This window comes from Salvia hispanica, chromosome 5 (assembly GCF_023119035.1).
Source record: "Salvia hispanica cultivar TCC Black 2014 chromosome 5, UniMelb_Shisp_WGS_1.0, whole genome shotgun sequence".
NCBI classification, from domain to species: Eukaryota; Viridiplantae; Streptophyta; class Magnoliopsida; order Lamiales; family Lamiaceae; genus Salvia; species Salvia hispanica.
Genome location: NC_062969.1, coordinates 24,531,870 through 24,558,547, shown reverse-complemented (window position 1 = coordinate 24,558,547; position 26,678 = coordinate 24,531,870). Strand labels below are relative to the sequence as shown.

The following is a 26,678-nucleotide window of genomic DNA, read 5'->3' as shown; positions in this document are numbered from 1 at the left end:
CATAATACTCTAGCTAGAATTGTCTCAATGAAAAAACTATTTTGATTACAGAAACATATAGTAGTATTACAGAATACAACTCTTCTGATGAAAGATTAGTGTTACATGATAGCTACCCATCCACACATCTAGTTTGGTCGCCTTGGTTTTATCAGGTTTTCCCATCTAGAAAACAGCAACCTCCACACGGAATACACCACAGCTTGTATACAAGAAACTACAAAGTTCCAACAAGACGAGGGCCAGTACCACGGATACAGCAACCGGAAAAACAGACTTATTAGATGTCGAGGGTATCTGCCAACCTGCAATACAGAAGAAAAACAGCAGCGTCAAATAACAGATTATTGCTGAGAAATGAAATCCAAGGTAAAGTGATATGGGCACAATTCATTGCAACAAAAAATGAGCATGATATGCATCAGGTCATTGCAGCAAAAACTTAATATTTATCTCCCAAGATAACCTCGTTTCAAAGTCTCTAATATCATACAGATTTAAAAGATCAAGCAGTAAATTAGAGTTTCCTTAATGACATGCATAAGGAAGCAACAGAGAGGGTGAGAGGGTGGTGTATCCAGATTCTGCTAGCCATAAGCAACACATATACATCATCAACTAGCAGGGATTCAATTCACTCACAGGGAAAAGAAAATCTAAAGCGTCCCATGCAGCATGACGAACAGCTCTTGTTGGATACATAGGACCACCGGGAGATGTGAAGCTATAGAGACAAGTTTTCAATTTTGTACTAGTTGCCATTCGAAATTCTACACCTGTAGAGTTTACAAATATGGGGCCGTCACATCTAACAGATCCAAAATTATTCAATCAAGTTACAGTGACATCGCCAGCCAGATATGATACTTATGTACCTTGGAGAGCTTTAATTTGAGTGAGGTAGTGCAGAAGTACAGGCTCCACCTTTAACTTCTGAAGCTGATAAAAGAACGTAAATTTAACAGAATGGAAAATAGTAAGCAATCTGGTATCATTATCAAGATAACAATTACAACTAACTATGGAACAAATGTAAACGTCTGCCATTAGTTACCTGATCAGCTAGCTCAGTGATAAATATATCAGGGCCGCTACCAACCAAGAAAGCATTGGGGTAATCAGGAAACTGCTTCAAAAAGCTTTGAAGCTGGTCAACTATAAAGTTCACAATCAAGTCCTGTTTAAGAAATAACGAAAATGGAACCTACAACTCTAAACAAGCTTATTTGCTAAATGCTAAAAGGTCTACAAACCTGCATCGTAGAAAAAAATGAATCTTGAGAGGAGAAGAAACAGGTTTCGCTGAGCCTAATGATAATAAAAGCACAAAAAGTAAATTGTGAATTTGATATATTAATACAAGTTTGAACTAAAAAACAAATAATAGAACTGAAAGATGTATGATAAAATTCTAGACCTGTATGGGGAGTTTCTTCAATCTCTCTGACTGTATAGCAACTTCTTCAAGCAGATACTACAATCATTTGAAAGTGTAAGAACCTAAAGTATGGTAGAGAGGTTAAGATGTAATAAAAGCCAATTACAACTTTGCCTATATATGCTCACCTTAAATAAACTCTGGAAACGACGTGTATTTGTTTGGATGTCAATCCTGTAATTAATAAGAAAAGTTCCCTTGTGAAATTTCTAACGGGCAGAATTATAAGAAACATAAAGGAGTAGAGGTCAGTGGCTTCCCTTATTCTCTCTTGGATTTCTTCACTTATTTTGTTTTTCTTTTTTTTTTTTTTGGGGGGGGAGTTGGAAAGACTTCATACACAACATATTATACATGCAAATCTGACATGATGTGGGTAAGCCCACTCCAGTCTCTCAAAATATACAAGGAAATATCAACCTGGAATAGTAAGGAAAGTTTTGCTCACCAGTCCAACTGGCCAGCTACACTAGGCATTCTAATTTCCTACCACATGTCATCATAGATCCACATATAACTAGGTTTTCAGTACAAGGCAAGGCACTACATAGGCCCATACATATAGGAAGAACAGGGGGACTCAAAACAGCCACACGGCACCACATAGTGCATCACCATACACATGTGGGTCTATCAACCTTGTTCTTTCTTTCCCCATCTCTTATATTCTTGTGGTAGGGCTTTCATTTTGCAATTATATTAGTATAGCGCACCAAGCACCGTATAGAGTGCACCATATAAATATTTGCTATTTACAAGGAAATAAAAATGTCTAAGTCATTTCACTACATACATGATGAAGCTAAAGAATGGATCGACTGAAATGGTATTGCAATCTAGATAATCAGTTACATTATCCAGTTGAAATATGGTATCACCGTTTAACTTGTAATATGTAAAATTTTCTTACCAGAAGACATTTGTAGCACCTTGGACAAGAGCAGAAGAGTACCGCAGCAGGACCTCAGGACTATCAAGCTGAACCTCAAACAGCTACAGTATGAAGTGTGTGTTAGGATATTGGAAAGAACAATGAAATAATCAACAGGAAAAGCAGTAACTAGGATAGGGAAAGTTTCTGTAGAATATGAAGGCGAGAGAGGAATATCATAGTACATCCACAAAAACACAAGTGGGAATGTGGGATGCTTATATCTCTATCTACACGCTTAAACAGCTGACATGTAAGGTACCTCCACACTAACAAGACTTACCCATTTGTGGAACAGCAAAGCGAAAATATTAGATGCAAATGACTGGCTCCAAAGTTGCACAATCAAATCAAGGATTGATTTCCCACTCTCAGGCGTGCTAATGAAATGATCAGAAAGCACGTCATAAAAGCATAAAGGGCCTCCATACCCATCATCAGCCACAGAAATGGCACCCTCCTCGCCAAAAATTATATCTGTTTCAATAAAGAGCGGAGAAATGTATCACACCATATAACCAATAGGCCTAAAAGTTTTACCAGGAGAACCTGCTGATCTTCTCTTGAACCATGTGCATAAATACAAGATGAAAACAATTGAGCCAGAAATAGAAATTAGTTCTTGTGTAGGACAAAACTCTATGGATTAGAGGCTGCTTTAGGATGGTTACTAATCTATGTAGTAATTCGGAAAGATCCTATTCACCTCCAATTGCCATCAACTGCCAAAGAGCTATTACATGCGCCTGCTATGTTTATGCATCTCTCATCTCGCGGTGTCCCTCCATCCGCCAGAAAAGAAAAAAAAAATCCAAAAACATGTGCCTGAAAAATAAGTGAATCACCTTTTGCGCGATCATCTACCTCGAGAGCTACGTCCGCAAACAACTCTTGCAACAAATTTCGCCTCTGCGTTGCCGAAGCTAACGCCTATCAACAACAACCAAGGAAAAATATCAATCGCCGGAAACCACTGCCAATTCATGATATCTAAAATGCATATTGCCATATTGGATAAGGTTGAAGGGGACCGAAAGGGGGAAATTCCTCGAAAAAGAAAAAAATGATATAGAAACGGAGAAGAATCGAATTGAGAGATTGGAGAGTACGTACACGTTGAAGCTTCTTCTCAATCTCAACGGCGAGCGCGTTGAGATAAGCGGAGCCGCGAGCCGTTGACGCCGGTGGCATTCTGATCGCTCCGATTGCTTACCGATCATTTGAGAAGGAAAAATAATTTTGGTGCCTCAATAGATGCGTGTATATATAGTTGAACACACAATTTTTACGGCATCGCTTTGATTTCACCAAATTTGGAGGTAAATTAACGTATCTTCTTTCCACGAGAGGTGAAATCATGCACATCCAATTCTATTTTTATTCGTTTAAATTATTGTAACGAAGCTGAGTCAGCATATAGATTAATCCACGTGTCCCACACGCTATATAATTGAATTATTGAATAACTGGTCATAATCAATTGTACTAACTCTAAAACTAGCTTATTAAACTCAAATTTAAGTTATGCATTGTAAATTTATAAGACACACAATGTCATTTAAGAAAAATAAGATTAGAATATCATACGTGAGCTTATGTATAGTAAATGTCAAAAAATCCACAGATTAATACGCAATCTAGTGACTGAATATACTGATTTAAGTCCTACTTATAACCGATTATTGACATAACGATATTGTTGCACTTTTGAGATTTGTTGGATTTTGTTTGATATATTAATTCCTTTTATACATTTCGAAACGAATCACTGAAGAAATAACGATGTACTTCAATGGAGTACAATTTAATTTTATCTATTTGCATAATGCGCCGATTCAATTTAAAATTAAATAATATAGGAAATTATTTTTTTTAGTTATGGAATAATCGACAATGTTGTAAATTCATATGAATAATATATCACAGTGAAGTATAGAAAATGACATCGATGTATTGTTACAATGCAGTCGATTTTTACAAAACTTTAATGTCACATGTCACTTTTAATAATAATGGTCGATTCTTAAAAATCTAAAAAGAAATCTTAATATATCAAATTAAAGATAATTTTTTGCAAAACACATTCTTAGGTCCTTATATTTTAATTAAAATGTTCATTAGGTCCACGTACAACTTTTTCGTTTTAATAAGTCCTTATACTTTTTTCATAAATTTCATCACATCCTCGTACAATTTTTTCGTTTTAGTAGGTTCTTATACTTTGATTATAACTTTTATTAGGTCCTTATATAATTTTTTATTTTATCATAATTTTTTACTTTTATCTTAGATAATAATTTATATTTTATTAAATTTAATGAAACTTCTAATTTTATTATTTAACTTATCTTATAATTATAAATCTTTAGGGAAACATATGTTTCAATATAAATATAAATAATCAATTGAGAATTCGGATAGTTATTCTAAAAAAAAAAAAATACTTCAATTTTAATCTTCAATTATTACAGTTAATCTTTTTATTATTCTCTACAACTTATTGAGATTATTGGATAACAAGATGATATTATCTTTATAGACTATGCTAAGTTAAATAATGGAATATTAAAAAGTTCATTAAGTTTAATAAATTTAGATTATTATCCAAGATAAATGTAAAAAAGTCCCTAAAATAAAAGATTGTACAAGGACCTAATGAAAGTTATGATAAAAGTATAAGGACCTGCTAAAATGATTAATTGTACGAGGACCTGATAAAAATATTGCAAAAAGTATAAGGACCTATTAAAACGAAAAAATTGTACAAGGACCTAATGAACATTTTCACTAAAGTATAAGGACCTAAGAATGTATTTTGTCATAATTTTACAATGATTCTAAGAGCATCCACAATAGGGGCGGCGCGGCAGCCGCCTCGATCGCGGCTAAGCCGCGTCTGTCTATTGTGGTGGAAGCGGCCGCCCCGGAGGTAGACGGCTTTTGTGGGGCGGAAGGGCTTTCACCCCGAAAGCGCCGAGGACGAGCCGGAGGAGAGAGAAAAGCGGCGGCCGCCACGGCTATCTATTGCACGGCGAAACCGCCGCGGCGATCGCCGATTTCCAAATTTTTTTTTTCTTTAAATTTCGAATTTTTAATTGTTTTTATTATAAATATTCATCTCATTTTCATCTTCTCTCCACACACATCTTCACACCCATTTCACTTTCTATCCAATTTTTCTATCTCTAAAAATTTTTGGATTTCCATTGCTATTTATGGATGATTTGTGGAATGAAGCATGGGATTCTTTGATTCAAGAGGTGCAGAGGGAAGCCGACGAGGAGGATGAGGCGGCGGAATTGGAGGCGGAATTGGCGGCGGCGGCGATCCCTCGTGAGATTCGTCATCGTCGGACAATCCCACGAGACCATGTCGGAGCGGCTGAGCGGCTTATGGCAGACTACTTTAGCGCTAACCCCCGTTACCCGGCTGAGATTTTCCGTCGGCGTTTCAGAATGTCGCGACCGCTCTTCACCCATATAGCGACGACATTGGCGGACCGGTACGATTGCTTCAACCTCCGGAGTGATTGCACTGGCCGGATCGGACTGTCTACTTTTCAGAAATGCACCTCTGCAATAAGGCCTTGCCTATGCCAGACCGGCTGATATGTTCGACGAATACCTACAGATGGGTGAGACGACTAGTCTAGAGGTGCTCCGGCAGTTTTGTAAGGGCATGCGGGAAGTCTTTGGTCCGGAGTTCCTACGAAAGCCAACCTCTGATGAGTGTCAGAGACTGCTAGATATGCACGGTGCGGTGCACAGTTTCCCAGGGAGCATTGGGAGTGGAAAAACTGTCAGGTGGCGTGGAAAGGCCAGTTCACTACTGGTTTCAAAAGCAAACATCCTTCGATGTCCTGGAAGCCGTTGCTGACTACCGTTTGTGGATATGGCATGCGTATTTCGGTGCTTGCAGGTTCGAACAACGACATCAACGTTCTGCAATCGTCGCCTCTCTTCAATGATGAGTGCCGGGGAGAGGGTCCAGAGATCGGGATTTCGTAGCAAACGGCACGCAGATATCGCAGGGATACTATTTGGCGAGATGGAATATACCCTCGTTGGCCCGTATTCGTCAAGACACTTCGCCAACCAGCTGGAGCGAGGAGACAATATTTTGCGCGAAAACAAGAGGCCGCTAGGAAAGATGTTGAGCGAGCTTTTGGTGTGCTCCAAGCGCGATGGGCCATTATACGCTGCCCGACACGAATTTGGCACGAAGATGATGTCGCGAATATTATGTTAGCATGTATCATATTGCACAATATGATAATAGAAGATGAAGGATTTGCTGCAGAACGTTGGGCACCGGAAGATGGTGCAAGTACAAGTCACGGCGTTGCCTCCGCGCCGATACAGATGGGTGTACCACGTAGTAATGAATATCTGATCCAACGTTTCGCTGATATACGCAGGAGCACAGCACATGACCAACTCCAGGTCGATTTGATTGAAGAGGTCTGGGCACGTAGGGGAGGCGGTGTAGCGTGAAGAACATGTGTGATTTTCCGTAGATCAAATTTTCGTTGTAATTTTCCCCTTACTTTAATCCGACGAAAATTTAGTTTTCAATTTTAATTTGTTTTATTAGCCGTTTTTATCTAATTATTTTTAGTCCGATAATTTTAATTGTAATTGAATTAAAATTAACAACAAATAAAATAAAGTGAAATGTGGCTAAAAAAAGTGTCCACTATTGCTGCGGAAACTTTTTTTTGTGGCCGTGGACAAATAAAAAGTGGCTATGGACAAAAAACGTAAAAGTGTCCAGCCAAAGTGTCCACCCTATTGTGGATGCTCTAATGAAATCTTGCATACGTTCAGATGAAGAATTTTGTGCAAAAAATGTAATTTGTATACATTTATAATGGTCTGCATTGCCTATTGCATTGTTACAATATCATACGACAATGTACATGATGCCCTAAGCTCAATGCATATAATTCTAAAAAAATACTATTTGTGTACTTTCAAATTGGCTACCAATTCTAGTTTAATGTACTCCATATGCATAATACCCTAGTTTACTTAATTTTAATCCTTAATTTTCGATTTCCCTTGACCCAAAACCATCATGACTAATATACCCATATAATGACCTAAATCTGCTACAAAACGATACATGGGATACTTAATCTAGACGATTGGTTTATTGATCCAATGAGACGGATTTGGTCTTTGATTATGCACTATAGGAATGATGTATCTATAACGCAACCTTATATTGCGAGTCTGCCTTGCTATGAAATTTTTTCACTAAAATTGTATGATGCTTGATACAATACCGGTGCTCTTTCTTCTCAAGGCGACCACTAAAATTTGTCCATATGAACTTGAGTTTGGACAAAGTAACCAGAATATAGAATGCAGATCTGAGATCACTATCAAACTATCTAATCATACTGCAGAGATTGTGTGTACAAACAGATGACATAGAACAAGCCATAAAAATTACACAAGTACAAAATTCACTTCATAGAACAAGCATAATACCAAAGATGCAGATTCTCATAAACCAAGCAGAACACATAAAGTCTTCTCCTATCATCAAGGCAGGAAGTGAAACATTAGGAATACTTAATGGAACAAAGATTTTTGTGAGTAGAACGTTCCATAAGAGGCTTAGCATTTGTCGTCAATAACATTTTATGAATGACAAACAACCATCTGATCAACTGAAACAATTGTTATGATTCGAAATAGAAAATCAACCTCCACAAACTTTGGCTGACATATTATTTGTCTAGGAACCCAGTTGGAGATGTCTCAGCTTTGAAGGGCTTCTTCCCCTGCTTTATTAAGGTCCTCAAGAGCCTTAGAAATCTGTTCCTCACTCAAACCTTCCAGGCGTACTCCCCTTTCCACGCCAAATCCTAGATTAATGCAAATAACTATTAGTGAAAGTTATCATAGTATTGTGCTAATACTGGCATATATCAGTTGTTGTCGGAAACTCGAAATAAAAACAGGATAAAGTGCTCAGGATGGACTGCAAAGGCCAGAGCACGAATTTGAAAGAAAGACGTCAAAGTGAAACTGAAGTTCTCAAACTAGCATTTTATGTTTGAAACTGGATTGTTGCAACTTCTACTCTATAGATATTCACATATGCAGCAGCGTCAGATGGTTATGTGGTTTTGAATCAGATAAATGAAAAGTTAGAGCTCTACCAGCAAATTGGACCATTGAACTCATTAACAGCGCACATTGTGTGACTCAATTTATGAATCCAATATGTACCTAATTTCTACGTATAAAAACCCCAAAAAGTGCTTCTACCACATTACTCTGTGCCCTAATCGCGCGGCGACTTCATCCAGTATTCTAAATTGGAATGCAATACAGTTTAAAATTCAAAAAACATTCGTCATCTGTAGAAAAAGTTCTCATGGTATTCGGCTGAAATTGATTGGAACTGGTAATTGCCCTAGCTAGCAATCTAACTCGCGAAAACATTAAAAAAACACCGAAATCGGCCTAAAGAGAAAAAGGTTAGCGCAGAAGAGCGTCTGATAAACTTGGATCTATATGAACATAGAAATAAGCAAATTACCATATCTCGCCCAAAGCTGAGGCTCGATGCCAGTGGCCTCGCGGATCAAAATGGGGAGCTTAGGGTTTTTTGTCTTCAGATCCTTGTAATTGTTCTCGATGAAAGCTCTGTTCAAACAAAGACGAAGCGCAGACAATCAATTAGAATACATGACCAAACAAATGTGCTTGACAAAATAGAATTGAGAATGGATTGGCAAAAACCTAGTGGAAGAGCTGGAAGCCGAATTAGGAGCGAATAAGATGCGAAGCTCCTTCAAATTTCGAGAAAGCTGTCCCCTCCACGCCATTGTCGAAAGGCTGTATGTTCCTCGTCTCCGTGTGACTGGTTACGGAATGGTAAATTAGTAGATCTCGCAATTAGTCCTTCTACTTTTATTGAATTCGTAGTATAGTCCACAAAGTGTGCAATTTAGATATTGAGCCCTAAATAGTTCGGAGAATAATACGGGAAATTAATTAAAATATTAAATTAGCGAAAAGATAATAAAATAGCAAGAGATAACGAAGATTAAAATTTTATTATTTTTTTAAAATAGAAAATGACTAATTTAAATTGGTATGTCTAGAAAGGAATATAATCAATTACTTCATCCGTCCCACAAAAGATGTCACACTTGTGAGACGGCACAAGATTTTAGGAGATTTTGTTTTGTGTGTTAAATGAAGAGAGAAAATATAATTTTTATGTTCATGTGGCAGAGAACTTTTTCCAAAAAGAGAAATGTGACATCGGGATGGAGAGAGTAATTCATAACAAAAAAGAATACAATTATAATTATTATTTTTTGAAACCAAAGATAATAGTACTAATATTATTAGTCGTTGGTTTGATCCTTCCATTTAGAATTTCAGAAATTTCTTTGAATTTATATATAAGTGATAATTGTAAAGTTTTGCTTATGCTAAAACTCCAAGTCACATAATGAGTTTTCTATTTTTTCAGTTAACTGAACAGTAGTAGTAGTAGTATTCTTTTAAGATGAGTAAATAGTACTATTACACTAGAATTCGTAGTTTGCATAATTTCACCATTTCTTATCGCACAAACATAATGTTAACTCAAGAGTTTATTGCATAAAGTTAAAACCACACAACTTGTTTTATAAAGATAATACATATAAAACTGAAACATCAGCACTCTAATTTTCACGCGATGTATGAAAATTAAGAATCCCGGCAAACAAAAGTTGATGAATTTCTGTAACATTCTGAGTGAACGGAATTAAGTGTAGCCTTAGCAATTTACTCTGAGATGAAATACTAAATATAGTATCATATCTGCAATTTTTGGAATTAACTTACTGCAGCCAATCCATCAAACTTGTGTCCTCTCATGATAATACTCAGCTGATATCTCATATCTGTCACCAGGTGCAAAAGCATACAAACAAGGGAAGGTCTTGAAGCAAGAGGCTGATAACTAAATCTTCTTTGTTGACTTCAATTCATAAGAGAGGAAAATCTGAGTGTTGGGAGCCTTCTATTATTCTATAGATGTTGAAGAGCACTCATCCTGATACAAAACGTAAGTCAGTGTCTTTCTTTCACAGAGAGACGTGCATAGAATCATAGTGCAAGCATTTACATTTGCTGAGGCATGCAATAATAAGGACAAAATCATGGCAGTCCGATCAAATTTTAAGCCATCAGAAGTTGAGGACATATCAGAAACTGGTTAGTCAACCTATTGAAGCAATAATTTTTTTTTTTTCGAGGGAGAGGCAAGATTTATATTGTGGGAGCACAAGTAAATTGCAGCCTTATCAAAGGATGTGGTGTCTCATAGATACATAATTCACATTCTGTCAGTTACTGTTTCATGTACTGACTTCTTATCAAAAGATATATAACTGACTACTGAAAAATTATGTTGGTAAATAAAGACAACTGCCTTTGCACACTAACTGGGACAGAGACTCGTATAACCAGTTTTCCAGAAACCAACCTAGGCAGCTAATTCAACCACCGAGCAGTACTAGGTGATGTGAAGGTTTGATGCGAACATTTTTAGCAAAAGTACAAATGTATCTCTAACAGCATCTATGCAGTGAAGCATCATAGGAGACTTCATTCAGGGTCCCTTTCCTGAGAGAATAAGGATACGGTGATGATTGTTTCCGAGTTGGACTATTTATAGACAATTTGCAGATGCTGCACCGTATGCCAAATAAAGTAAATTGACGAAAAAGAGAATCAATCTTTTCCAGCTCCTTTTCAGGAACTCTTTTAGGATGCAGGATGATACTAAATTGAATTCTATTCATGCTAGTAAAGACCCTGATTCAGAGAATGGAACAATGTGTGGAAATTACATAAGAGGTCAATTACCAAGCCAAGTGTTGGACCTTGTTAGCTATTAATGCAGTACAAAATACTCCTCCAGAACTATGACTCCTGAAGTTCCATACTAGCTTTTTGTAAGTGTATCAAGACTCATATTTATAGGATCGTATAAAAGAGTGACACCTCTAGCAGAAAAGTAATAATCCAGATCTACTTGCTAAAGGAAGAGATGATGCTACCTCAGCGTGAGATGAATACTTTTAGCTGATCAGAAGTTTCACTTGGTGTGCAACTCCAGTAACAGATTCTGTGAGGAACTAAATAAACCTCAGAAGGAAAATGCAGTCATCTTCCAAACTCTACGCCCCATGTCAAGTGTTTTAGAGAATGAAAAATCATTATGCTATATAAGTCGATAACAGCAATGAAGAAACAACTTTATTAGTCTGTTGCTATTATTATCTCTTGCTCGACCCATAGAACTATTCAAATTTAGGTCACTTGCCAAAAGACTGGGCAAGAGAATTATGTATATTTAATAAAATTCTAGTTCAGTATAACTTCTGTTTCTGACCAGTCACATGATAAGATATTTCTTTCATGATATGGACATCCAATATGGGGATAGTGACCTTCCCTTGAATGATAATTTATTGAGGTAGCTTGAGATGGAGAAATGAACTGAATATAGGAGGCAGCAGTAACTAAAAGAATGAGTACATATTAGAAACATTGATTGGACCCAATCACTCAATGTATTAGATTTGATTCGGTAACATGCTCAGAAAGAATATAGGAGCACCAGATGTGGAATACATTTTATTGCCTTTCTTGCAACTAATGAGTTATCTAAGGAGATGCAAGAACGAGATAATCGAGCATGGTGCAGGAATTCCGTTTCACTTTATCAGCTCCCCCCTTATACTGTTCTCATTTTCCCATCTTTATCAGTCTTCGCATCCCTATTATTTGAAATCAATAATGTCTAGGCTGCTGGCCTGTCACAAATCCCACCAGCAAAATGATACTAAAACTAGGGAAGACTGCAATAGCTTAACTTGCTTACACCATCATTATGTTGGACAAACTAACAAACGTCCGGCAGGAAACAAAATTTAGAGGGAGACTGACGATTCTTAACATCAAAGGAGTAGTAACCAACATAAGATTCAGTTATAAAAGAACGTTAATCTATGTTTCAATAGAGAAACTTTTTAATTAACTAAACTTAAAAACAATAATGCATATAGAAGCCAAGGAGTAAGGACCCACATAAAAAGGCAGAAAATAGACCTCTTTTATGTGTTGGAATTTCTGTTGGGATAGATCCAACCTCCCACCCCTAACAAATTGTATTGTGTCCTCTTTTACAAGTGAATTTAAATATTCTTTCTAACATATTCATTTGAATCTTGATTTGTTTATACTTCATTTTCTATATTTGGATGGATACAGTGTTTTCTCTCCTCTTTTCATTATGTGAAGACTGTAGCTTCTTCAACATACCCTTCAGTATCAGTTCCTTGATCATTGTAAAATGTAATCTCTGACAAACTGATTCTCAGTTCTAAAGGATGTGCATGGAAAATCTGATCTCAAAATGTGCAAGTTACCAGTATGGTGCTGGCATCTATTGAAGAGAGGTCTTAAGCTTTGAAATGGTCAAACTAAGCAAGATAGAAAATGGAAATGAGAAAATCAATCAAAAGTAGGAAAGGTTTAAACTAAGCCAGATATAGATCAAGGGAAGAAGGAAAATAGGATTATATGGTGGATATAAAGACACAAAGGTTCAGAGTTTTAGGCCTAACCCTGAGTTCCTTGCTTCCCCCTCTGTGAGCATAGTGAATTCGGATATTCCTGCCATCAAGCAACTGTAAAAAACCACAAAATACAGGGAGCACTATGTAAGAATGTTACTTAACCAAAGATACTTGGGCATGTGAGAAAAATGTAGCTGACTCTTTGAGCATACCTGGCCGTCCATTTCTTTCAAGGCTTTGTTTGCTTCTGCTTCGGAAGAGTAGCGCACAAATCCATATCCTCTTGATTTTCCACTCACACGATCACATATTACCTTAACTGCTGATGTTATAAAATCATTTCCATGCCACAAAAATCTCGAGTAAATCATAATTTGTAACTCCCCCACCTTCGACTATTTTACCATAGCTGTCGAATGCATCCTTCAGCACAGTTTCATTGGTATCATAAGAGAGTCCTGCAAGCAGAAAGCTTTCCATTATTTAAGAGAGTGACCATCTTCTACTAATGTACACTTATTGAATTCAGGATATTACAATCAAATGGTCCTTATCTACTTAGACCTTTGAAACATTCTTGGAAAATCATCAGTTTTTTGAGTCATACTGGAACTTGTTAGGGAACAGTTCTTATATAATTGTGTCAACAGCAAATTAATCATTTCCACATATCGTTGTTTACGCTTCAACCATGAAAGCAACTGAACAAGTATATATCATGCTTCTTTTACTAATTTGCAAATAAACTGTGTAAACCTTCAGCCTTCATTGGAGCATTTCATCGAGCAGGAAATAGAACCACAGTTAGGTCCAAGCAAGCTAGTCAAGAGACCAATTTATTTCAGAGACCCTAGTAAGGAGACTAGGAGAGACATTGCGCACATTTGAAAATGCGAAGGAAGAAAAGAGAGAGAGACCTCCGACGAATAGTTGCATGTGCCGCCGTACGAGGCATCTATAGAGCGGCGAAGTAAAGGCGGGACGAATCTTTTGCAAGAAACGCATCCTCTGTAAAGATTCAACTTTCCTCCACAAGGGATTAAAAAGGTGAGCTATAGTGCTCCTTTATTTTATGTTAGATTATTTCTCGAGGAAGTTTGTAACTGACCCCATCCACACCTATTATAAACAATACCATTGCCTCTGTAAAATCGATTCTGAGCAATATTTTTTTTAAAAATACTACTATTAGAAAAGGGAGAATAAAGGAAAATGAAAACGACGGATTTTTGTTGGGAATCTAATTCTTACCGTCAGATGATGAACAAAACGAAACGGCAAATCTCAGCGAACGATTCCCACAGAATAATCATCGATTCAAACAGCAGAACGAACAAAATTCAGAAGAGAAATAACGAAGAAACCAAACGCGATCCGCAAAAAGTGGCTGACTTAAACTTGATTGACATTGAAAATGGGCTCTAATCAACAGCACTATATAATTACATCCTTTTAACTATATCCCGCTGGATCCCATTCTAAGCCAAAAAAAACATACAAATAAAAATCGCTGCACCAAATTTTTCATAATCTAAGCCGCAGCTTTCTTCGGTGATTTCGCAGCCTTGGCCGGCTTCTGCTCCTTGGCAGGCTTGTCACCGCCAGTCTTCTTCGGCAACAGCACCGGATTGATGTTCGGAAGCACACCGCCATGAGCAATGGTCACACCCTGCAACAACTTCCCCAGCTCCTCATCATTCCTCACAGCCAACAGAACATGCCTCGGGATGATCCTGTTCTTCTTGTTATCCCTGGCCGCATTTCCAGCCAACTCCAACACCTGAAATCCAATCAATTTCGACAAATCAACAATCATAATTGAAACACGATAGCGCAATCTCAGATCCACACCGCAATTCAATGCTGGACCTAATGAACTAAGCCAATCGCATCACAGATCAAAACAACGAATTAAACGCATCACATAATCCTTTTACCTCAGCAGCTAAATACTCGAGAACGGCAGCCATGTACACCGGCGCACCAGTGCCGACACGCTGCGCGTAGCGGCCTTTCTTCAAGTACCGGCCAATTCGGCCGACGGGAAACTGGAGGCCGGCTCTGACGGAGCGGGAGATCGGCTTCTTCTTGGGGCCGCCGCCCTTCCTCCCTCCAGCGCCCTTCTTCGGTTTAGCGGCAGCCTCCATTTGAAATGACAATTGAACCCTTTGTGAGTATTGAAGCTGAACGTGTTTCTCGGATGCGTCGTTGGGTGGTGAAATGGGAAATCGGAGATTGTGATTTTATAGAGGGGCTGGTGCTGGTGAGCTAAGGCTGAGCGCGATCAGGGCCGTTGGATTAAGGGTCGATCCGTGTGATGTGTGATGGACCAATCGAAACCGTAGATGAAATTTGAAATTTTGGGCTGGAAATTTCGATTCATTCCATTTCTCCCGCCCCTAATTTCATTTTTTGCCTTTTAATTTTTTAGGCAATTTACATTTACTATACAGATACATACACACTCACCTTCAGTTTTTAAAGTTTCCAATAAATTGTTTCGTACCTGTGAAATTAATACAGTTTGCATCTTTTAAATTAGAAATTTCCCGATAAATCATTTCATGCTTGTGATATTAATATAATTTGCATCTTTTAAATTATAAATTTCTGATGAATCATTTCATACATGTGAAATTAATACAATTTGTATCTTTTAATTATGGCAAATTGTATTAATTTCACGTGTATGAAATGATTCATCGGAATTTTTAAATTTAAAAGATGCAAATTGTATTAATTTTACAGATATAAAATGATTCATTGGGGTATTTTTAATTTAAAAGATACAAATTATATTAATTTCACGAGCATGAAATGATTCATTGAAAACTTTAAAAATGAAGATTAAGTGGGTATCTATTGTATTGTAACTGCAAATTGCCAGTGCATCACATTTGATTATACTGTACTCCAACCTAAACATACAAACTACAAAACAATTGAGAGAAAATATCAAAATAAGATAAACTAATATTGGACCAAACTTAATGATTTTTTTTACCAATACCCTTAAAATTGCTATAGTAGTACAACCAAAACATACAAATTATAAATCTCCTCCATTAATATTTTTTCCCCTAGAACAAAGCTAAATTCGCACCCTTAAAATTGTTATATAGTAGATACTAAACATACAAATTATAAATCTCCTCGATTTATATTTTTTTCCCTGGAACAAAGCTAAATTCGCACCAAATCATCAATAAATTCACCACAGTATAAACATGAATTCCCGAAAATTAAACCGACACAGTCTCTCATTGCTCAAATCAAATAGAATAAAAATATCATGATGTAATAATTTGTTTAAAATCAAGACCCCATAAATTAAAAAGGATTATACACATACCTATAGTATATTCGTAGGTCAACTGGTGATGCTAATAGCAAAATTACTCTACGACTAGTGTATAATAATGGAAAATGTAAATGACTTTTAGAAAATTAGAATCACTGTATAATTTCTCTTTTGAGGTAAGATAATCAAATAATGAGAAAATAAATTGGGTTTGGCTGAGGTTATTACCTTCGAATTCTTCGATTTGAGGAAGTTTCGCCAAGATCTCTCTGATATGGCTCAAAATTGAGAAATACATAATACGATTACTCGATCCTGCATATAAATCGCTTTGAGATCGGGTTTTTGCTTTAAGTAAACGATACCTTGTTCGGCATTGCATATGCGGCTAGGGTTATGAGAGAGTGATATTTATATGCGGTTCGAAACACAATTTAACGGAATACAAAATATACATAATTTTTAGAAAATAAAATAGCAGGGCATTTATGTAATTTCATATGCATTCGGATTTGAATGATTATTTATTACTCGGTGAACGAGAAATAAATTATCGTGAAATTAATGATCTTCGTATCACTCATACCAAGCTTTAAATCTTATCGCGGATCATACCATGCCAAACACACACTCAAGAAAAAAAATTAAGACTGTATATGCCCAACTAATTACAAAACATGTTTACTTGATTTAGCATAAAAGTCGCTTTAAAATCAATTTTTTCTATAAGTAAGCAATTCATTGTTCATCAGTGCATATGCAGCTAGAGTTACATGAGGAAAGTTATATATACTGTTTATATGGAAGATGATCAAAATAAGTATGCATTTAAATCCAGGAATGTGGCTCAAATCTTGGTCCTATGATTAAGTGATCTAATGGTCAATAATTAACTAAAAATACGAAGAGTCATAATTAAGCAATTTTAGGCTATATTATAAAATTCAGGTTTATATCATGTTAAGATCATTTTAGGTCATGCTTTGTTAGCATGACCTAAAAATGCCCTACGTATGACCGTATTCTGCGTTTCTGTATTTAAATCTAATTTTCATAGATCAAAACCCGTCTTTATATTATTTTAACACAATTTATTGAAAATTCACGATGTACATAATTTTAGAAAATAAAATAACAAGGCATTTATGCAAAAGCTTGTGCACTCTAATTTGAATAATATTTTATCACTTAGTGATTGAGAAAATAAATTATCACCAGATAATCTTCAATAATATTTTATCACTTAGTGATTGAGAAAATAAATTATCACGAGATAATCTTCATGTCACTTATATCAAACTTTGCAATTGCACATGATTTTTCAAATATTTTAAATATTTTTGGACTGAATTGTTCCTCAAGTCATAAAAGGGAGTACTATTTTGATAATTTTTTACATCCAAATAAATAACCTATTGGGTACCTAATAAATACAGTGAACATCAAATTTGGTCTCTACAAAATAGAGTTTACCCATTTTAAGTCCATGAACCTGAAAAAATATCACCACGAATCTCTGGAAAGCGTAAGTCATTAATCATATTTTATATTTTTCTCAACTTTTTCTTTCTCATTGCCCCTAAATCACTTGAGGGCATAAGGGAATCCGCATAGCAGACGCGATGCTGTCTCGGTCTCGTCTCGACGAGACGAGACGAGGCATCTCGTCGCGCGACGCGTGCCGGCGAAGCTGGCCTCGAGCTGGCGAGACGACGCGCGCGCCCCACGTGACGCGCGCTGGAGTATGGCGTGACGTCCACTCGCCGGCCCGCGAGTGGGCGTCGGAATTATGACGTAATAATTTTTTTTTTATAAATTCGAAAAATTCGAATTTAATAAAAAAAAATAAAAATTAAACGGTCAAATGACCGTTGTATCAAACGGTCGATTTTTTTAAGAAAAATTTCTTTTCTTTTCTTTTATTATTCTATAAATATACTTCATACTCCATTTACCATTTTACACACAAACACTACTCTCATTCCTCTTCCATTCACTACACTCATCTATTCCTTTCTCTCAACTTGTTGAAAAAATGTCCGACGATGGAAACTCCAGCGGCGGCGGACCGATGCGACAAAGATGTCAAAAAATTTTGCGCGATATTCAGGGTAGAAGAGGCGAATTATCAAAGCAGAGCCAGTGGAGCCGACACTCTTGAGAGCGGCGTTGCAGGTCTTTAAAAACGACGTCGGTAAAGATTTCAAGTTTGTCGATGTTTGGTCGCAAGTCCACCACCTTGAAAGGTGGGCTGGCGGTGTCGAGTCGGGCTCGAAACGCACGAAGCACACGGCGCGTGGCCACTACTCGTCTAGTGATGGCGGTGAAGGCAACACCTCACGTGAGGGCACGCCAACCGATAAGCCAACCGATGATGCAGGGGGGTCTTCTTCCGGTGCACGACCTCGGCCGCAAGGGACCAAGGCGGCGAGAGCAAGGGGGAGAGGGAGAGGGAGGGGGAGGGGCCGCGGCGAATCAAGCCAGGCGGGCGAGGGCTCGGGCATGGGCTACAACAGCCTAATGTCCATGTACCTGGTTGCCACGATGGCTGACACTTCAAAAATGAATCCTCGCCAATTTGAAGCTCATATGGACGGAATTGAGCATCTGAGAGCTCAACTTGGTATTCGGGATCGATCTAACTTGGGTGCACCGCCGACTTCGGGGGATGATTCGCCGGCGGAGTAGTTTTTATAGTTTAATTTAGAGTATTTTAATTATGTATTTTTTTATTTTTTAGGATTTTAAATTATGTATTTTTTTTTTATTTTTTTAGGTTTTTAAATTGTAATTTTTATTTTATTTAATGAAGTGTGTTTTTATTAAATGAATTTGTTGGAATTAAAAATAAAAAATGAAATTGAATGAATAGTTAAGAGATGATTAAGAGATGGAGGGATGCGGGTGTTGTCTCTTAGTTAAGAGATGAGCTGAAAAGTACAGTGATGCCCATAAATAGTTAAGAGATGAGACGGTTAAGAGATGGATAAGAGACAGGGATGCGGATGGCTAAAAAACTTTAATTCATTAGTATTTTTTTAATTCAAATATAGCATTTAAGTTTACATGTACTATTTTATGTAAAATATTACTTTGTATTAGCATATAATAATATATTTTTAAATGTATATTTATTACATTTAATAATAATAATGATAATAATTGCTGTTATTTTATTATTATATACTATCTTCATTTCATAGAAATAGGCTGAATTTATTTTTTTCGTCCGTCCCATAGGAATAACTCATATCCATTTATGAAAGTTTTTTCTCCTTTTTTTTTTATTTATTCCCACCATCTACTACATTATTGATTTATTTTAACTATTTTTTCTCATCGTGTCTTACTTTATCAATTACGCACTAAACACGTATCATCCATAAATAGCCTATTTTACAGGATGGAGGGTATAAATCATGTACGGTATTTTTTTTAAAGGTGTAGTTTTGTTTATTATGCACATTATATTCTCATTGAATAAATTTAAAAATAATACGTGTAAAATTAAAATGTCAAATTATATTTCAGAAAGTACTTGTGAATTTAGGTCGATAATGTTTCCTTGTTAAAGGAGTTCAAGAGCAAAATAGTTGAGTCTTATTTATTTTTTAGATCATCTGACATTTCGACTATAGTTGAGTTATTTTTCTCTATACCATGTTTGTTAGCAACCCGCTAACTCGAACTCATTTAACCACTTTTTTAATACAATACTATATAATAATTTCTCTCTTTTTCACATACTCAATATTCATCTAACTCAACCATAGTATTCAATGATGGATCCAGCATAGGCCAAGTCACTCCAAGTCACTGCTCTAGTAGGGGCTTGGTTGGTGTTGGACCACTAGTCCTATCGGAGAATTACAAAGATGACGTCGTACCCTGTTGCGAGCTGCTACTTCTAAATGAAAAAGATACTTTAGGACTTGGGTAATTGTTGTGGACCGTTGGGCTGAAAAATGATTTGTACTAAAATTTATTGGCTCATTAACCAATAATTCCTCTGTCCCATAAGAGTATATATTTTTTGTTGGACACTTATTTTAATGCACAATTGGTAAAAGAAGAGAGAAGTAGAAAGAAAAAGTAACTAAAGTATTGTTAGACTGTTAGTGGAAAATTAGTCTCACCACATTAGAGAGATAAATGAGTTTTTAAAAATAGAAAATATATATTCTTGCAGTATTGGCTAAAAAAATAAATAGTGCATCTTTCAGTAGGACGAAAAAAGTAATATTTGGGACTAAGCTTAAAAATGATGGTGCGATAATTGTTTCTGTATAGGGTTTCTCCTATTTTATAAATCCAATGATAGAATAATTTATTGAAAATTGCCAATTTGCTATTAAGTTCCCCAAAAATATTTTATATTAAATCAAGTCGTCCACTTTCATTTCTTTAAATCTAAATCATGTAATTACTTATTTTATTTTCAATTCGCCTAGATATTTATAAAATTCCAACATCCCATTTCATGTATTTATAATGTGTATTCTTAGATTGCATTTTCTTTATTTTTTATTATTTATATTTATATTTTCTTTTCTTTTTATATTTTTTATTATTAGTTAATAATGAGTGCTATATTCATCATGTGATTATAATCATTGAAGTCTTTTTTTTCAACTTTGGTAGAATGAATTAAAAAAATAAATTATAATATTTACAATTTTATGTTGAATGGATTATGGAATTATTAAGAATTCTTTTCATACCAAAAAGTATCCTAGAGTTTTAATATAGTACTACAATTTTACCACTTGAGAATATTTTTGAGTTTCAACTTTTTAAAAAACATTAAGTAAAATTGAATACTTTAATATTTCTGGATCTTTTTGTACTATTTTTAATAATATTATTATTACATATAATAACATTTTATTATTGCAGAATTTATAAAACAAAAAACAAAAAATGGCAAACTTAAAATATAAAACAAACAAACCAAAACATCAAATGGAACAATTGACATACAAAATTTAAGATACACAGTCTATGCTTAAATATAAACATTAGATATATATTTAGAGAATATGTTATTCTCTATCATCCTTATTATATAAACGCAAAAAGAGATTCTAAAGAAATAAAAATTTAGAATAGACAAAGAATTATACGTGGAGAAAACTATTAGTGTGTGTAGAACTATGGCAGATGTGGTTTTTATTTATTCTAGATGAAAAATAATAATTTTTATAAAATTCATTTATTTCTTTAATCTAATATATAAAAGATATTAAAATTTAAACTAATATTTATTGTCCAATGAGGTTATGACAAGTGGCACAACCATATTGGTCAATATATTAAATCGAGGGAGAGACCACTTAGGGGCTTCTTGGTACGATGGAATGGAATGGTGGAATGGAATGTGATTCCTACTTCCATTCTATTCATTTGCTTGGTGTGATGGAATGAATGAGTGAATGGATGAAAATGCAAAGGAAATCCAAGGAAATTGACATTTCATTCCTATCTTCATTCCATTCCAACCTCCATTTCATTCCACCATCATTCCATTCTATCATACCAAACATGCCCTTTAGAGTATTAGCAATGGTTGACCGATGGAGAGGGCGATCAACCGCCCCCTCCGATGGGCCGATACATCGGTCAAGGCCGATGAAATGAGGCGATGATCGGCCATCTATTATGGAGGATGGGCCAATCATCAGACATTCTTCTTTTTTTTAAAAAAAAATGCTGAGAAGAAGTAGAGAAAGAGAGATTGAGGAAGGAGGATCTTCCTGGAGGAAGAAAGCAACGGCTGTGAGTGAATGAAGGAAAAATAACCTAATTTGTAGTATTTAAACTTCTTTTATTAATTCTATTGGGCTTATTAGTGGGCTAATAAATTTATTAAATAAATAATATTAATTTTTTTAGTATTCCTAATTTTTTGGATCAATTTAATTTAGGTTTTCATCTAATTAATTAATAAGTTGTAACATGTTTTGGATCAATTAAAATTTATTTCATGTATTACATTATTATTTAAATTTATTTAATTTGATAACATATTAAATATAGTAGTGCAAAAAAGTTAAAATAAAATAGTGATGATGTGAAAATGAAATGGAATGGGAGGGCCTTTCCATTACAGGGAGATAGGCAAATGCTGATGTGGAATGGAAGGACCCTTCCATTGTGAATGCTCTTAGGTCTCATTTACCCAATTGGAAGCCAATACCCTTTTTTAAGGAAAGAGAGGGATCTAAGTAGGAGTAATTGATTAAGTTGTTTTAATTAATTACTTTGTTCTATCGCACTTTACTTTATTCATTACAGTTAATCTTAATCACTTTATTCTATCTTACTTTACTCTTTATTCAACTTCTTTTTTATTTTATACTAGTATTACACCTGTGCGATGCACAAATTAAAATATTTTTTTATCGAAATCAATTAAACAAAATTAGGAATAATCTTTATATAAAAATTGTAAATAATTAATGTGTACTCCATAATACAATGAATTATTGGTGAAGAAATTTATGAACTGATAATTTTGCATGCATGATTTACACTAAATCTTCAAACCAAAATGCACATTCACCTACTTTCTTTACTTTTTCAATTTTGCATATATATTTTATATAAATTACTATCAACACCGTCAACTTATACGTTATGTTATGTAATTTTTTCCTATTACTTTACTACTTTAATTTTTATTTTAATTAAAAGAATATCAAATTTCTTTCTTTTTCATTTCTCATTTGATTTGTCTATACTATTATACATCAAAATTTATCAATCAAAATTTATTTATTTAAATTGATAAATTTCAAAAAACATACTTATATAAGACATTAATTAGTTTAAATTAATACGGTGTATAACTTAAATAAAAAAAATTAAGAAATCCCATAACGTAACTAATAATAAATATATAAACCAAGAGCAATAATATACTTGTGTAAATAATATATTCCATTACAACTTTAGTAATCGGTTGATGAAACTCATGTATTGAAATATATAACTAAACTCATGTATTGAAATATATAACTAAACAAAGCTTTAACAAATTAATAAGTGGGAGGATGCCCCCTTCTCTCTATGTTAAATAAATTGGCTACATTCAAACCCCAAAAATATATGACTCCCTATAAGAAAAATAAAACTCACCATTATAAAAGTAACATTAATGTACAAAGTAAAACATGAATAACAAAATCTAACACAATTCATCAATAAGTTAACTTCAGAAATCTAAGTGACAAATGCTATCAGGCTGGCGTGCAGGTATAGAGTAGTAGATATACCATTTTTAGTTCATTTGGCTTTGCTTACAACCACTGTGGAGACAACGGAATGCTCTCAGAAGCTACTTGGTCTGCAGAAAACACATATAGAGTAAAGGCAATAAGTTTTAAGGATGCAGAAGATAAAAAAAAATTGAAGCAAAGGCGCCAGATAGAATAAATTAGCAAGGAAAACAATTGTTACCCTTTGCCTCATCCAGTAATCCCACCAACCCTTTGTCCTCATCATTTCCAGTGGAGTCTTCAGTGCCCAAAAATAATACTCCTACCAGAATATCAGTTAGAAATTAAGCATGAAAAAAGGTGCATATCTGAGAAGCTAAAACCTTACGCATCCATTTAATACATGAAGGTAGAGTCAGAAAAAGGACTCAAGACCACAGTCCAAAGAGCAATTGCAATGAAATCTATCCACATCAATCGGAGTTCAGAATTAAAAATAAAAAATAAAAAATAAAAAAATTTAAAAGCAACCACAACATGGAACTATACTCAATCCCAACAGAACCAATCAATCTTCAGAACTCACTCGATAAGTTGATACTTAATCAGAAGTGAAGAATCTGATTTAAAACCCTAGGATACAGATTGGAAGCTACATTGTAAAAACGGCTTGATACAACAAAATAGGGATTGCCGCATAATACAGTCATGTCCAAACAAAAGTAAATCAATACAGGCAATAATCAATAAGAATTCAAAATAACCGTAGATTACCTTTCGAAATCCATGATTGATCGGACGGCCTCGAATCGATGAGATCCTCTGGAAGATCTAGCTTACTTTCCGCCATCACTACAGACTGATATTAAAGAGAGCTTCAGGTAACAATAAAAGAGACCTCGATCGGAGAGTCAAACACAAAACAGAAAAATAGTGAGAACAAGATTGAGAGATAAGTGAACCGGTGACTGGCGATACAGAAATATCAGAGTGAGAAATTCCAGAGATGTAAATCACGGGGTGAATACATATGTGTTATGTATAGGTAGAGCGGGGATTAGGGTATGTGAGATGTGATTGGAGAGGAAAAACAGAGAGAGAGAGAGACGGTGAGGGTTTGGGTGGTCGGAAGAGCCATATCAACTGATCAAGAATTAGTATTTTAATTTATAGTTTCGAAAGAGTGTTAGTAATATTTGTAAAATGATCCCTTCAATAACTAATTGATGGAAACGTGCAATATGCCACTAACTATACTACTAATCTCCTAATTACAGCAACTAAATAACCAACAATTCACTAAAAATATAGTTATATTTAAATAATAATATCTATTTTAAAAGAACATTTCATAAATATCCCTAAAACATTTTTTATTTCCCTAAAAATCTTCAAAACTCCCCTTTTATATATTGTATAGATTATACTTTACTCTATCTTCTCCTATCCACTTTATTCTATCTTCGTACTACTTTGTTATCAGTTCACTCAACTCACAAGGATCTGTTTGATTTGGTATATAGCTTTTTTACCTTGGAATTGTCTAACTTAACAATGTTCATCAAATGTTATCTTATGTAATTTCCCATTACAAACGGCCCTTAAATATTTATTCTTTAGTCGCCAAATAAAAATGCCTCAAGTTGTTATAGATTGCATGATGTATCATGCTATTTAAATAGTCCTATTTTTTCTTTATTTAATGGTCAAGATTTTGAGATATAATATCTTAGTCAATATGATTTAATTAGTAAGTTTACTTATTTTCCATTTCATTATTAATTTTGAAATTTATGATATTTTATGTGTGAACCTTCTTACTCTGTAGATACTATAGATCAAAGATTATAATAAAATTTGGTTTTTTTTATTTAAAAAGACAATTTTAATCTATTTCATGAATCAACATTATATTTTTACACATTTAAAATCAATCTAAGTTATACGGAAAAAAATAAGAAACGATGCAAGCTCCAAAAAAAATAAAACACTTGATGTCAATTTCCCATTAAGACATTTTTTCAAACATTTTGGTGTGAACGGATAAGACTTTCCGTTATTTTTTGTTTGCTTGTTTATAATTTTCATAGTAATTATAATCATATTTTCTAACAAAAAATATTTTTAAAAGTACGAAAAACAACATCGGTTAATCATTGTATAAAACAACATCAATTTGTTATTGGAAGAATAATTAATATATCCAAAATATATTACTCCCTCCGTCCCATAAAAGTTGAGTCGTATTCCTTTTTAATCCGTCCCAACAAAGTTGAGTCATTTCCTTTTTTAACTAAAGACAAAACATCTAATCACTCTTACTTTATTCCATCATTTACTTTACTCTCTCTTATTTTTCCTACTTTTTTCATCTCTCCTATTTATTTAATATAAATTCTTAATCTCCGTGCCCAAAAGTTTTGTCTCAACTTTTATGGGACGGAGGGAGTATATATTTTGACTATTGAAAATTAGTCTAGGAAGTGCTTTTTAAAAATGGGTTTCGGGTGTGATCAGGTGTTACCTGATCCGACCCATTGGGTGTAGAATGTCCAATACCAACAAATGACAAATCTCGAGATTGGTGTCACGCTCAAGTAGTATCAAAGATTGAAATTTAATTTTTAAATAATTTTGCCCCTAATTTGTAATCTACTATCACCTCAGACAATTTTACTCAATGTTACACACGCCTACATCGAATGAAACATACAGTTCAATTTCTTGAATAAACTAAGAAAATATGTTGTCACAGTCGCAAAGATAATAATGTTTAGGGAATCACGAATAGTGGAAAGAAATAGAAAAAGAGGAATAAGAATTATGCAACAACGAGTAATTGCTTAAAGAATGAAAGGATTCATAAGACAAATAAAATATCATCTAACCCAAATAAGAGTAAAACAATTATCAAAACAATCACAATAAGAGTTTTAGCCTAGCACAAAAGTGTAACACTTTAGATCTCCAATGGTCGGCTAGCGACCGGCTAGCCGATTCGTTGCGCTGGCCGATTAGCTAGCCGAACCATTAGAGTCGGCGAGAGCGAAATCGGCGAGCGCTTTTTTTTAAAAAAACCTATATAAACGCGATTTTCGTTTCATTTTCATTTGCACCACTTGTTTTAACGAGTTTTCTCTCTCTAACTTTCTCCGTACAAGAGCATCATCGAGCGATGGATCACAACA

At 34.8% G+C, this 26,678-nt stretch overlaps 3 protein-coding genes and 1 long non-coding RNA gene across 4 annotated transcripts; all 4 read right to left on the bottom strand.

The window, feature by feature from the left end:
- Positions 1-19: 19 nt before the first annotated feature.
- LOC125191146 lies at positions 20-3,708 on the bottom strand. The gene is made up of 11 exons (XM_048088629.1): positions 3,483-3,708; positions 3,215-3,299; positions 2,653-2,846; positions 2,349-2,431; positions 1,567-1,612; positions 1,418-1,474; positions 1,254-1,308; positions 1,055-1,155; positions 876-939; positions 643-776; positions 20-305 (listed from the first exon to the last, which is right to left on the bottom strand). Exons 1-11 carry the CDS (start codon positions 3,558-3,560, stop codon positions 129-131), a joined length of 1,074 nt encoding a protein of 357 aa, XP_047944586.1. The 5' UTR covers positions 3,561-3,708; the 3' UTR covers positions 20-128.
- A 4,150-nt stretch (positions 3,709-7,858) lies between these two features.
- LOC125187343 (NADH dehydrogenase [ubiquinone] 1 alpha subcomplex subunit 2) lies at positions 7,859-9,287 on the bottom strand. The gene is made up of 3 exons (XM_048083915.1): positions 9,128-9,287; positions 8,925-9,031; positions 7,859-8,244 (listed from the first exon to the last, which is right to left on the bottom strand). Exons 1-3 carry the CDS (start codon positions 9,211-9,213, stop codon positions 8,138-8,140), a joined length of 300 nt encoding a protein of 99 aa, XP_047939872.1. The 5' UTR covers positions 9,214-9,287; the 3' UTR covers positions 7,859-8,137.
- A 795-nt stretch (positions 9,288-10,082) lies between these two features.
- Positions 10,083-15,506, bottom strand: LOC125190208 (probable histone H2A.2). The gene is made up of 6 exons (XM_048087431.1): positions 14,910-15,506; positions 14,547-14,752; positions 13,362-13,444; positions 13,185-13,291; positions 13,021-13,083; positions 10,083-10,439 (listed from the first exon to the last, which is right to left on the bottom strand). The coding sequence occupies exons 1-6, from the start codon at positions 15,117-15,119 to the stop codon at positions 10,410-10,412; spliced, it is 699 nt and encodes a 232-aa protein (XP_047943388.1). The 5' UTR covers positions 15,120-15,506; the 3' UTR covers positions 10,083-10,409.
- A 7,881-nt stretch (positions 15,507-23,387) lies between these two features.
- Positions 23,388-24,623, bottom strand: LOC125191369. The gene is made up of 4 exons (XR_007171089.1): positions 24,453-24,623; positions 24,265-24,349; positions 23,732-23,812; positions 23,388-23,618 (listed from the first exon to the last, which is right to left on the bottom strand). It is a non-coding gene; the product is annotated as an uncharacterized LOC125191369 (long non-coding RNA).
- Positions 24,624-26,678: the final 2,055 nt, after the last annotated feature.